Source organism: Schistocerca serialis, chromosome 3, assembly GCF_023864345.2.
Source record: "Schistocerca serialis cubense isolate TAMUIC-IGC-003099 chromosome 3, iqSchSeri2.2, whole genome shotgun sequence".
NCBI lineage: Eukaryota > Metazoa > Arthropoda > Insecta > Orthoptera > Acrididae > Schistocerca > Schistocerca serialis.
This window is the reverse complement of record NC_064640.1, coordinates 852,648,769-852,663,170: the sequence shown is the minus strand read 5'-3', so window position 1 is coordinate 852,663,170 and position 14,402 is coordinate 852,648,769. Positions and strand designations below refer to the sequence as shown.

The 14,402-nt window shown below is 41.4% G+C and overlaps 1 protein-coding gene across 1 annotated transcript in view; it reads left to right on the top strand.

Moving 5' to 3' along the window:
- Positions 1–7,067: 7,067 nt before the first annotated feature.
- Positions 7,068–14,402, top strand: part of LOC126471266 (unconventional myosin-Va-like) — a 176,623-nt gene continuing 169,288 nt past the window's right edge. Inside the window, exons 1-2 of the mRNA XM_050099385.1 lie at positions 7,068–7,218; positions 7,328–7,830. Of these exons, the coding sequence (XP_049955342.1) occupies positions 7,068–7,218; positions 7,328–7,830 (654 nt within the window). The remainder of the gene's footprint in view (positions 7,219–7,327; positions 7,831–14,402) is intronic.

Sequence of the window (14,402 nt, the reverse complement as noted above, 5' to 3'; positions counted from 1 at the left end):
CTAAAACAAAAACCACAGTACAACAAACCAAATCATGCCCACATGACTAATATCAGAAACATTTTCTAATGGTACATCAATAACCATGATACCAACCAATTACAATCCAACACAATTACCACACACTGACAAGAAAAATCCCAAAATTTATGAAAAATTGCATCATCACTAATTTCAATATACACAAAGAAACTATAGTCAACAAACTCATACCATACATAGTGTGGTATCAATGTTCGATACCACACTTGTTAGGGGTTGAAGTTATCGACCACGGTCCATATTAGTATCATTGGACCCGCGAGTTGCGACCAGTGCCGCTCCGTGGCTTGTATCAAGTTTCTAGCAAGCTCTCATCCACTCTTGCTCAGGACGTCAAGTAGTAAAGCCTTCAGCTGATAGGAAGCAACCTCTAACAAGGCACTTAGTAACGTATGGCCCAAACGAGGCCTCAATAGCTATCTGTTTATAATTATATGTATGCAGCCAAGAAGAATCCTGTACAATCAGTTAAGTACAATATATATTATTTTTTTACCAACGACTTTTAATTATTTTAGTCGTTGCAGATCCAGACCATTCAGCCAGCAAGTTATCGATGTTACTGACAAACCTGCTGTGATTTATATGTTTCTATTTAGCATTGACCACCAGTCATAACAATTGGCGACAAGGTTAAAGGTACAGATTTTTTTGGAAAGCGGAACAGTGAAAGCAGTGCTATTTATAAATGTTTACAGACTGTATACCCGGCTGTGCCACCCATCCTCTCCACATGGTGTGATTGATGAGTGCATGACATTTTTTCCTACTCCCGTTCGTGATTATTTGCTTTCGTTGTGATGGCAAATCCAGAGGCAGAACTGTTAAGATTACAGAATCAGCAGCCCAACGCACTACTGCACACATTGAGACTGCTCGTCCAGGGACAACAACAAGCTGTGCTACAAGTACCGGCTGCACAGGAGCCGGCCGTACAGCGGGTCACAGTCCCGCCATTTCGTGCATTTGACTTCTGTGTGGAAAGATGGCAGGAGTGACATGTGCAGTTTTCACACCACCTTGCGGCATATGACATCCAACGTAAAACACGGCTGCATGTGCTTTTATCTTGTGTTGGCGTGGCATCGTACCACATTCTCCTCTAACTCTTCCCGAGAATTTCTCCAGATCAGCACAGTTTCGAAGAACTTGTTCAGGAATTAACTGATTATTACAAGGAAAGTGTGAATGTTGTCACTCAGCAGTACAAATTTTTCCGCACAAAACGTGTACCTCATCAGAATTATCGTGAGTGGGTAGTCACTTTGCAAGGCCTCACTCACGACTGTGGCTTTTCATGTTCTTGTGGCATATCATATCCTGACATAATGGTACAGGACGCTATTGTGCAAAACGTGTCCAACACATGCATTAGAGAGCAAATTCTTAAATTATCCAACCCAACTTCAGAACAAGTGTTGGACATTTTGGACAGGCAGGTCACTTTGGATTTTGCTGCAAATTCTTTTGAATCGCCTCCCACTGTCTGTCAGGTTAGCAAGCTGGCTGCACGCGCATCACACATAGATGATGCTGTACCGGCTCGGCGCGCGCCTGCCCAATTCACTTCCAGGAGACAGACACCAGTTATGCGCCGGCAGAAGCCGCCCGATTTGCGCTCATGCCCATCGTGCAAGGCCGTGTGCCACTTATGCAACAAGAAGGGACATGTCCAGGCAGTGTGCCTCAAAAGACAAAAATCAAATGCTCCATATTACGTTTCCAGACAAAGTAGCTTCCACCGGAATGGTTTCCAAAATAAGACCTCCTATCACAATGAGCTGTAAGCAATCGAAATAAATGTTGTACATTCGCCTCCAGTACCTGTGACATGGCCCGAGTGTGTGAATTTTCTTTGTGATGCCAGTGCAAGCCGACGTAAGGAGACACGTCACACATGATCTGCCTGTCAACACAAGCCAGTGCACACTGCTTCTCAGAATGCCATCTTTCGCTGATGGCAGAACAAACTTTTTGTAAACTTGAACATTCAGAATCATATGATCCCTTTTCAGTTGGACACTGGAGCTTCTGTTACACTCATAAATCATAAAACTTATGAATTGCTTGGTTCACCTCCATTGAGTAACGCAAATGTTAAGTTAGCTACCTACAGTGGTCAAAGTATCCAGGTTTTAGGACTGCAAACTCAAGTGATTTCTTTTCATGCACTGTGTTCACCCTCATCTGTAAACATTTCTGATCTTGATTTATTTGATGTATTCTCCTTAATTATGCATGATGACGTACTAGCCATCACTAAACGTGTTCCCACCAACAGTGTTTCCGAACTATGTCAAGAGTTTGCTGACATTTTTTTCGCCAGGCTTAGGGCGCGAGACAAATTTTCAGACACATATTGAATTGAAGGACAATGCACAGCCTAAATGTTTCCGCTCTCACACAGTGCCTCACGCGCTTTCTAGATGAAGTTGCTAAAACACTGCATGCACTTGAGGAACAAGGAGTGATTTAACCAGTGACAGCATCACTATGGGCTTCACTGTTGGTTATCTTAACAAAACCATCAGGCAAATTGCTGCCATCAATCCTCAACTTGTTGTTTCAACATTTCCTTTGCCACGTCCAGAAGACTTGTTTGACAAATTGTGTCAAGGTAAATATTTTTCCAAAATAGATTTGCAAGATGCACATCTTCAAATTCCTGGGGATGATGAATCCCACAAGATTCTCATCGTGAAAACGCATTTAGGTCTCTACAAATTTAAGAGGCATCTGTTTGGATGAGCCTCTGCACCTGCACTATTTCAGCAGTACTTACAGACTCTTTGTGCATCGATTTCTTCAGTGTCTAATTACCTAGATGACATCATAGCTTCTGGTTCTACACAGCATGAACATTTGCATAATTTGAGACAGTTATTTTAAGTGTTACATGAGAAAGGACTTAAACTCAATAAGGACAGGTGTACATTTTTTTCTGAACAGTTATCCTACTTAGGACATGTAATAAACTCTCAAGGCATCCACCCAAGTCCGGATCATGTAAGAGCAATATCACAGCTACCAGCATGCAAGACAGTTAAATAATTACAATCCATCCTTGGAAAGCTCATTTATTATCATGAGTTTTTGCCTCACGCATCATCTCTAGCAACATCATTACATCGACTATGTTGAAAGAACGTTTCGTTCAACTGGTCGCTTGAATGTGAATGTGCCCTTCAGCAGCTTAAATCTGCGTTGTTATCTAGTACATAACCTCTTGGCCTCATGGTTGATGCTTCCGATTTTAGGATTGGAGCTGTTCTTGCTCACAAAATTGGTTTGCGCAATTGCCTGATCGCATTTGCTTCAAAGCTACTCTCCTCTGCACAGCGTAACTACTCACAGATCGAGAAGGAAGCTCTTGCTTTGATTTTTGGAGTCACAAAAACCCACGCCGACACGTTATCCAGATTGCCAATATCTGAAGACTTGCTGTTCGACTCTTCCAAACAGGCTTGTATGTTCACTGGTGTGCAAAATGATGATGTAGTAGAAAGTTTTCCCGCTGACTTTTGTCGTATAACCACAGCAACAGCTAACAACCTAGTATTAAGTGTTGTTTTGCGTTATGTCACTAAGCAATGGCCTTTGTCTAAAATTTGGATCGAAGAACCATTGGTTCGTCTTTTTTTTTGTGCAGACGACTTTTTGTCCAATGTGGCGTCATCTTGCTCTGCACGGAGAACGATCAGTCTCATGTTATTGTTCCTCATTCTTTGCAGTCACTGTGCTACGACTTCTTCACCACGGTCATTAGGGTATTGTACAGACAAAACAGTTAGCTTGCCGTCACTGTACCTGGTTTGGTATTGTTGCTGACATACCCAAGATTTGTTCTTCTTGTTCCGTGTGTGCAGAAAACAATCCGCACCACCGCAGAAAATTTTCTCTTGGCTTAAGGCAACTTTGCCACAGAATAGCTTACACTTAGATTTCGCTGGTCCTGTTTGGGACACACGATGGTTAATTCTTGTTGATTCTTTTAGCAGTTTTCCATCTGTTGTTCACATGTCAACAACATCGTCTGCTACCATCGAATACTTGTCTTCTATATTTAGCATAGAAGGATTGCTGTAAGTTGTCGTCACCGACAATGGACCTCAATTTGTGTCTGCAGGGTTCAAAACCTTTTGTGAAGCTAATGGTATTCAGCATTTAACTTCAGCACCATTCTCCCCTCAATCGAACAGAGCAGCTGAAAGATTCGTTCGGACATTTAAGTCGCAAATGTCTAAACTGATTGACTCTCATTCTCGTGAGGATGCTCTTTTGTTGTTTTTGTCTTCGTACCAATCGCAGCCATGCGATGGTGCTTCGCAGGTGAATCACTGCAAGGTCATCCTCACAGAACTCTGCATTTGTTGCATCCCCTGCACCATGTTTCTTAGCCATGGCAGACCCACAAATTCTTGCCAGATGATATTGTCTATTTTCGTCATTCCCACGGTAATCGCCGATGGTTGAAAGGGTGCACCCTTCGCCATCTTTGTCGTGTTATGTTTGTCATATCAGGTTCATCTGGTGAGGCATGCAGGCATCAGAAGCAGACGGATCTCTTTAGCCGTGGGGTCTCTGCCACTTGCCCTATGTTTCCAGTGTCGGCGCCGTCGGGGCTGCCCCTGCAGGACCCTCTTCCTTGCTCTCCTCACCCCTGGGTGCCAGCGCCCGTAGCTTCGCCTTTGCCACGCGATTATGCGCCAGCGCCGATACCATGTCTCACAGTGGAGTCACCTGCAGTGCCAGCAACGCTGCGGTGACCAGATTACCATACAGACCAGGTGCCTTCAACTGTGATAGGGCACAGTGAAATTCCAGTTACAACGCCATCCAATGCCGCAGAACAGTCTGCACTTCCTGATTTCCTTCTTTGTTGCCGGTCGGGTGCCCCGACCCGATTGAGGTCGACCCTTCGGTTGCTCCCATAGTTGTAGAAGCGCAGATGCCTCATGTTGACGTGCACCCTGGACTAGGTTTCCAGGCGTTTCCTGTCTCCCATTGGTCGGAATGGCAGGGTGTAGGTGGGCATGCCTCGCCTGCAGTCAGGCTCCCCACCTCCTCAACTACATCAGCATGGCGTCCTCCACGTGGCGGTCATAAGCCATATTCAACAGCCGTTCGCAGATTTGCCAGGGAGGAATGTGGTATCAACGTATGATACCACAATTGTCAGGGGTTGAAGTTATCAATTGCTGTCCGTATTAGTATCATTGTACCCATGAGTCATGACTAGCGCAGCTAGCGCTGCTCTGCGACTTGTATCAAGTTTCTAGCAAGCTCTCGTCCACTCTTGCACGAAATGTCAAGTAGTAAAGTAGCATAGCCTTCAGCTGATAGGAAGCAACCTCTAACAAGGCACTTAGTAACGTATGGCCTAAGTGAGGCCTCAATAGCTACCTGTTTATAATTATATGTATGAATCCAAGAAGATTCCTGAACAACCAGTTAAATATATGTAATATTTTCCAATGACTTCTAATCATTGCAGATCCAGACCATGCAGCCAGCACCTTATTGACATTACTGACAAACCTGCTGTGATTTATATGTTTCTATTTCGCACTGGCAACCAGCCAACACTGGCGACGACTCGTTCATCTCCATCATAAAACATATAATAAAAGCAAAAATATCTCCCACTGCAACAAGTAATGACCTACCCATAAACATCTGTATCTTATTCACAATTGAAGAAAAAAGAAAAAGAAATTAATATTAAATCTCTGACCATAAGAAACACATGCCACTAATATTTCCAAACCTAAAAATGAATCCATCAGCCACAATGTGAAAATTCAAACTATCTCCGCAGAAATTCTTTCAATAGCAACCTGAAACATTCAATTCATGTCAAACAACTCACTAACATACATCTAGCACAAGAGAGCGCCCCCAAATACTACAACACCCCATCTACAAACACAGACAGACTCAGAAACATCAAACCTCACCATGACATTAACACCACATCACAGGTACGTCACAAGTCTAAGCAGATGGGTGTAGCATCAGCACATGACCTTGAGCAAATAATGTGACAGTAGCCTCAGATAGTAAATTTGAGGCGGAAAGCAAAAAGGGACCTCTTGTCGGAAGAGTATAATTTCCAGTACAAGCAAAAACATTCAATAATGTGTAAAATATCAATTTTAATTTTTTTTACATTATAATAGCTTACTTCATTCTGTACACACTCATAATGATTTGAAACTTGTTTGAATGCAACAAAAGTCAATTATATCATTAAAAACAATCGATGTCAGTCTTCAGAAAAGGGACCTCTTGTCGTTATCGGGAAATAACATTGGTTCGACAAGAGGTCTCTTTTCTAAATATCGCAGCTATACATGCAGTACTTCACAAAATAGCATCTATTGAATTTTAGAAGCATTTTAAGGAGCTCACAGTAATTTCGTATAAAAGAAAACTGTTTTGTGATTTCAATAATACCAAACAACACACATGGTCCTATTTTTACGAATGCCTACAGATGTTGCCAATGCATAGTTGGTAGACCTCAAAGAACAGCTGACATTACAAATTCGTGTTTACGGCTTGCTCAGTTTAAAGAATGCAATATGTGAAGATAGAATTGTGAAAGCACTAAACAATATTGGTGTTGGTGGTGATTTATATGATAAACTTTATGAAGTATTTGAAGATTATTTTTCTGAAATAATGCCAAGTAGAGACGAATCAAGTGATGAACTGGAACCTCAAGGTGATGAGTCAGTTAACCTATCTGATATTTCTTTATTAGAAGACATTCCGAAGTTTAATGAAGCCTTAGGTAACAACGATAATGTTACTGATAATGTTATTACTCAAATAGAACGAAATGTTAATAGTGATCAAGTTGTGCTGAAGACTTTGACCTGGTAGTAACTGATGACTGCATAAATTTAATTGACTCTTTTGATGCCGACAGAGACTATGCTATCGTTTCAGAGTTTTCAAAAGCAGGTTGTGGGTGCAAAGAAGAATGTTGCACTTACTGTTCAGTTGATGAATATTTGGAAATGCATCATGAATGTGCTGAGATTGATCATTATGAGAACAATGTCAACACATTAGATCAAGTAATTTTAGGCCAATTGCGGTGTGTAACTTCAGATTCTTCTTTGACAGCTCGTAAACATAAAGTACAAACTGAGAGGAAACAATCACGAAGTAAATACTTAGTAAAAGGTCGGCATGTTTGTAAAAACACTTACATGTTTTCCAACAATATTAAAATTAAAAGACTAAAGTGCTCTAACAAACATGTATAATGATACAGGATTGATTGTCAAAGCTCATGGTAATGCAAGAAAACTTCCTAAGAATGTGACTTCTTTTTCTGATTCAGAGTTTGTTGTAAGGGTTTTACACAATTATGCAGAACAACATGCCATAATTTTACCAGGCAGAAGTAGCACTCAGTATAATGCAAATTTCAAGCTTCTACCTTCAAGTGATAATAAAGCCAAAATTTTTGAAACTTATATGGCTTCCTTTACAAATGATATGCCCTTAAAACCAGTATCAAGTAGAGTGTTTTGTAATATTTGGAAAGAGATATGCCCAAAAATAGTTGTCATGAAGCCCAAATCAGATCTTTGTGCATTTTGCCAACAGCATTTCACATCAGGAACTGCAATGGCGTCAGTGCCTGAAGAAACTAAAATGGAAACGATTGAAAAAATGAGGTCCCATCTACAACTTGTTGCAAAAGAAAGAGTGTTTTATAAGGGAACTATCAAAAAGACTACGGAAAATTTTGAAGATGGTGATAGAAGTTGTGTACACTACAGTTTTGACATAGCCCAGCAGGTTCACATACCCAGTAACCCATTGCAGCCTGGACCTATTTAGTTCTTGGTTCCATTCAGAATAGGAATATTTGGGGTTATGTGTGAGACTGTGAACAAACAAGTAAACTATCTACTCCCAGAAAGTGTAGGAACAACAATGGGATCCAACGTTGTTGTCAGTCTTTTCCACAACTACTTGAAAAACTACAGTCATGGAGAAGACAATGTTCATTCATGCTGACAATTGTGTAGGTCAGAACAAGAACGATATCTTATTAGGATATCTTCCTTGGAGAATCAGTAATAACAAAAATAAGAGTATTGCTTTGTCATTCATGAAAGTAGGTCATACGAAATTTGCATGTGACTGGGCACTTGGACTTTTAAAGAAAAGATTTAGGGTCACCTATATCTCTTCCATCCTCCCCCCATCAACCACGGACCTTGCCATTGGTGGGGAGGCTTGCGTGCCTCAATGATACAGATAGCCGTACCGTAGGTGCAACCACAACGGAGGGGTACCTGTTGAGAGGCCAGACAAACGTGTGGTTCCTGAAGAGGGGCAGCAGCCTTTTCAGTAGTTGCAGGGGCAACAGTCTGGATGACTGACTGATCTGGCCTTGTAACACTAACCAAAACGGCCTTGCTGTGCTGGTACTGCGAACGGCTGAAAGCAAGGGGAAACTACAGCCGTAATTTTTCCCGAGGGCATGCAGCTTTACTGTATGGTTAAATGATGATGGCGTCCTCTTGGGTAAAATATTCCGGAGGTAAAATAGTCCCCCATTCGGATCTCCAGGCGGGGACTACTCAAGAGGATGTCGTTATCAGGAGAAAGAAAACTGGCATTCTACGGATCGGAGCGTGGAATGTCAGATCACTTAATCGGGCAGGTAGGTTAGAAAATTTGAAAAGGGAAATGGACAGGTTAAAGTTAGATATAGTGGGAATTAGTGAAGTTCGGTGGCAGGAGGAGCAAGACTTCTGGTCAGGTGAATACAGGGTTATAAATACAAAATCAATTAGGGGTAATGCAGGAGTAGGTTTAATAATGAATAAAAAAATAGGAGTGCGGGTAAGCTACTACAAACAGCATAGTGAACGTGTTATAGTGGCCAAGATAGACACGAAGCCCATGCCTACTACAGTAGTACAAGTCTATATGCCAACTAGCTTTGCAGATGACGAAGAAATTGAAGAAATGTATGATGAGATAAAAGAAATGTATGATGAGATAAAAGAAATTATCAAGGTAGTGAAGGGAGACGAAAATTTAATAGTCATGGGTGACTGGAATTCGACAGTAGGAAACGGGAGAGAAGGAAACATTGTAGGTGAATATGGCTTGGGGCTAAGAAATGAAAGAGGAAGCCGTCTGGCAGAATTTTGCACAGATCATAACTTAATCATAGCAAACACTTGGTTCAAGAATCATAAAAGAAGGTTATATACATGGAAGAACCCTTGAGATACTAAAAGGTATCAGATAGATTATATAATGGTAAGACAGAGATTTAGGAACCAGGTTTTAAATTGTAGGACATATCCAGGGGCAGATGTGGACTCTGACCACAATCTATTGGTCATGAACTGTAGATTAAAACTGAAGAAATTGCAAAAAGGTGGGAATTTAAGGAGATGGGACCTGAATAAACTGACTAAACCAGACGTTGTACAGAGTTTCAGGGACAGCATAAGGGAACAATTGACAGGAATGGGGGAAAGAAATACAGTAGAAGAAGAATGGGTAGCTTTGAGGGATGAAGTAGTGAAGGCAGCAGAGGATCAAGTAGGTAAAAACACGAGGGCTAGTAGAAATCCTCGGGTAACAGAAGAAATATTGAATATCATTCATGAAAGGAGAAAATATAAAAATGCAGTAAATGAAGCAGGCAAAAAGGAATACAAACGTCTCAAAAATGAGATCGACAGGAAGTGCAAAATGGCTAAGCAGGCATGGCTAGAGGACAAATGTAAGGATGTAGAGGCCTATCTCACTAGGGGTAAGATAGATACCGCCTACAGGAAAATTAAAGAGACCTTTGGAGATAAGAGAACGACTTGTATGAATATCAAGAGCTCAGATGGAAACCCAGTTCTAAGCAAAGAAGGGAAAGCAGAAAGGTGGAAGGAGTATATAGAGGGTCTATACAAGGGCGATGTACTTGAGGACAATATTATGGAAATGGAGGAGGATGTAGATAAAGATGAAATGGGAGATACGATACTGCGTGAAGAGTTTGACAGAGCACTGAAAGACCTGAGTCGAAACAAGGCCCCCGGAGTAGACAATATTCCATTGGAACTACTGACGGCCGTGGGAGAGCCAGTCCTGACAAAACTCTACCATCTGGCGAGCAAGATGTATGAGACAGGCAAAATACTCTCAGACTTCAAGACGAATATAATAATTCCAACCCCAAAGAAATCAGGTGTTGACAGATGTGAAAATTACCGAACTATCAGTGTAATAAGCCACAGCTGCAAAATACTAACGCGAATTATTTACAGATGAATGGAAAAACTGGTAGAAGCCGACCTCGGGGAAGATCAGGTTGGATTCCGTAGAAACGTTGGAACACGTGAGGCAATAATGACCTTACAACTTATCTTAGAAGAAAGATTAAGGAAAGGGAAAGCTATGTTTCTAGCATTTGTAGACTTAGAGAAAGCTTTTGACAATGTTGACTGGAATACTCTCTTTCAAATTCTGAAGGTGGCAGGGGTAAAATACAGGGAGCAAAAGGCTATTTACAATTTGTACAGAAGCAAGATGGCAGTTATTAGAGTCTAGGGGCATTAAAGGGAAGCAGTGGTTGGGAAGGGAGTGAGACAGGGTTGTAGCCTCTCTCCGATGTTATTCAATCTGTATATTGAGCAAGCAGTAACGGAAACAAAAGAAAAATTTGGAGTAGGTATTAAAATCCAGGGAAAAGAAATAAAAACTTTGAGGTTCGCCAATGACATTTTAATTCTGTCAGAGACAGCAAAGGACTTGGAAGAGCAGTTGAATGGAATGGACAGTGTCTTGAAAGGAGGATATAAGATGAACATCAACAAAAGCAAAACGAGGATAAAGGAATGTAGTCAAATTAAGTCGGGTGATGCTGCGGGAATTAGATTAGGAAATGAGACACTTAAAGTAGTAAAGGAGATTTGCTGTTTGGGGAGCAAAATAACTGATGATGGTCGAAGTAGAGAGGATATAAAATGTAGACTGGCAATGGCAAGGAAAGCATTTCTGAAAAAGAGAAATTTGTTAACATCGAGTATAGATTTAAGTGTCAGGAAGTCGTTTCTGAAAGAATTTGTATGGAGTGTAGCCATGTACGGAAGTGAAACATGGACAATAAATAGTTTGGACAAGAAGAGAATAGAAGCTTTCAAAATGTGGTGCTACAGAAGAATGTTGAAGGTTAGGTGGGTAGATCACGTAACTAATGAGGTGGTGTTGAATAGAATCGGGGAGAAGAAACGTTTGTGGCACAACTTGACCAGAAGAAGGGGTTGGTTGGTAGGACATGTCCTGAGCATCAAGGAATCACAAATTTAGCATTGGAGGGCAGCATGGAGGGCAAAAATCGTAGAGGGAGTCCAAGAGATGAATACACTAAACAGATTCAGAAGGATGTAGGTTGCAGTAGGTACTGGGAGATGAAGGAGCTTGCACAGGATAGATTAGCATGGAGAGCTGCATCAAACCAGTCTCAGGACTGAAGATCACAACAACGACATATCTCTTACATTCAATAATTCGCCAACTGCATAGAGAAATCTACATCTACAACACATGTTAACTCAGCTGTTGCTGTTGGAAATGTAATAGGTGAAGTTGCTGTGAATACATATGACTGGCTAAATTTATTGAAGGATAGTAATGCTAACAAAGTACCTCACATAACTAAATACAACCACTTTGAGTTCAATGTTAGCTACAAAGGTAGAGTACATTGAAAATTGGACATTGATGGAAATGAATTTGTGCACCACATCTTCCCCAATGACAATGGACCCACTGGGTTTCCTGCTGCAGTAATTGCTCCAGGGATGACAAGACAACAAAAACAGTACCTTTTTAAAAACATCAGGACCTATTGCAAAGAGAACTACAAAGACATTATGTGTCTCGAAGTAGGCTCAGAACGTGAACTAGAAACTCAAGTCAGCGAAAGTAAAGATCCTGAAGAAGAACCTGACCAAACAAATATTCCAGTGAAAAAAGAAGAGGCGAAAATGCTCTTGTTAAAGTGCCTTTAACCCCATTCAGACCTTGTTTTATGAACAGAAAATCAAGCTGTTTGGCAACTACAAAATATGAGATCTCAGTAATCTATTTTGTAGGATTTGTGACTTCCAATTTCTTGTGGTTCTAGTGCCATTAATTGCTCCAGGATCAAAATTTAATCCAAAAGATGCCATAACATAGTGTAAAAATATAAATATTATGCCAAAGAAATAAGCATGGGGCTTGCTATATTTTTCTCAGCAAGGGGCAAATTTATTTGGTTTCAAATGTATTTACACTCTGATGTGATATAGGTCTCAGGGAGTAATCCACTTATTGTGAAGTGTTAATTAAAAAAAAACTCCAAACCACTTGACAAAAGACATTTTAAGTGTAATACATATGCAGAATTTGTTTCTTAAATGTGTAAAGTTAAGCAATGATAATAAAGTGAACCTTTAAAAGCCCATATCTCAAAACACCTCTTTTATGTCATAAATATTCAACCTGCCATAACTTCCTCAAATTTAAAGATAGAAAATAAAAGTTTTTTACAGGTTGTTCAGAATTTAATGCTGAATGTAAAAACTACAGAAACTTAAATTCCTAAATTTTCGACGAGAGGTCCCTTTTCGCTTTCCGCCTCACAAATATTGATGAGCCAATGACTACCAATTGGCAAGAAAACAGGCCTAAATTATCTAGAAAGAAGCTTAATTACTGTTGGAACATTTGTTCAGTGTGTGCATCTTCTTGGTACAACCCAAAAGGGTCAGCACTGCCTGCTTTGCACTTAGAAATCTTTCTCACTGTACTGGCCCACAAACAAGACTGACAGCACAATTTTATTCAATCTGTCCTACAGCATATTCTTTTTAATCAGCGCAGCGTAAGATTTAAAAATTGTCTATTCTAACACAAATTCATATACTTACACCCTAAACCATTTACTCCCCACTGGTACTTAAGATTAATAATAAACAGCGAATTTTGAAGATGCTGATTTTCTGAATGTAAGCCGCATAAACCCTTACCTGCTACTTCAGTATCTTGTTTTGCAAATGAAAAAATTTCTCACACTATCTACTGTTTAGCTGCATGTCACCTTCTGCTTTTAGCAAGTTTCATCGTTAAACACTTCAGTGACTGAAAATAAAGTTCAAGAACTTCACTACTTAACAACTCAAAATGTTTAAATGAAAGTTAACTTTCAAGAAGCCTTCCATCAACCATATAAACAGTACTAAGTTGCATACAACATACCTTTGTACTCTTTAATATACACTTACAACTATGAAACTAAATCTGCAGTTTATAACGTTCTCAGTACAACGCTGTACTTGCGGCTTGAGCACATACGACACAGTATTAGATAAATCCTCTACATTTATATTCTACGGGAAAATACGATATGCTAACCACAATCATTTTAACTGATCAACTCACTTGCCTCCAAGAATGTCAATGTATACTACGTTTCCTATTCTCTCTCCAACAATTTTGCGTTCTGCTTTTCGTTTCTTATAAATCGGAAGAGCACGAATCCTACGAAGCACCTACTATCTTGAACACAACAATAACAAACACAGATGTTCCCGCTCGCCAAAAATTTCATCTTCAAAGTTAATACTCACAACGCCTTCAAATGGGATGTGGTAACATCTGAGAACTACATCACGTCTGCTTGTTTCGCTGTCATTAAGGTCTTGTGCGATTCACCGCCAAACACTGTACTTGCATCGATTTATTACATATTTACAAATATTGCAAAACGAAGTAAATTGACTAATTCACCGAAAGCTAGGTCCATGGAAATACAAGTGTAATAAACTTCTTTGCAATGGTTCGACACTCGTTAACTATCGATAGTTGTGCGCGTCAATCTTGTAGCATATAAATAGCGAATCTTCAGCGCTGCAATTGACCATTCGAGGGTTGGATTCCCTCTCTTCTTCATCGAAGAGTTTCACTGCCTGGGCTACTCTCAGGGTGCGCCTTCGACGTGGAAGATCCCTGCCGTGTCGTCAGCTTGCCGCCGCCGCCGCCGCTTGGTCGCTGCCTTCCGGTCCTCGCCGCCGCCGCCGCTGTCGCCGCCTGCCGGGGCTCGCCGCCCCCGCCTGGTCGCCGCCTGCCGGTGCTCGCCGCCGCCGCCGCCGCCGTCGCCGCCGCCGCCGCCTGCTGATCGCCGCTGACGCCGCCGCCGCCGTCGCCGCCTGCCGGGGCTCGCCGCCGCCGCCGCCGGTGCCCGCCGCCGCCGCCGCCGCCGCCATCCGGTGCCCGCCGTCGCCTCCATCCGGTGCCGCCTGGTCGCCGCCATCGCCGCCGTCCTGACCCTG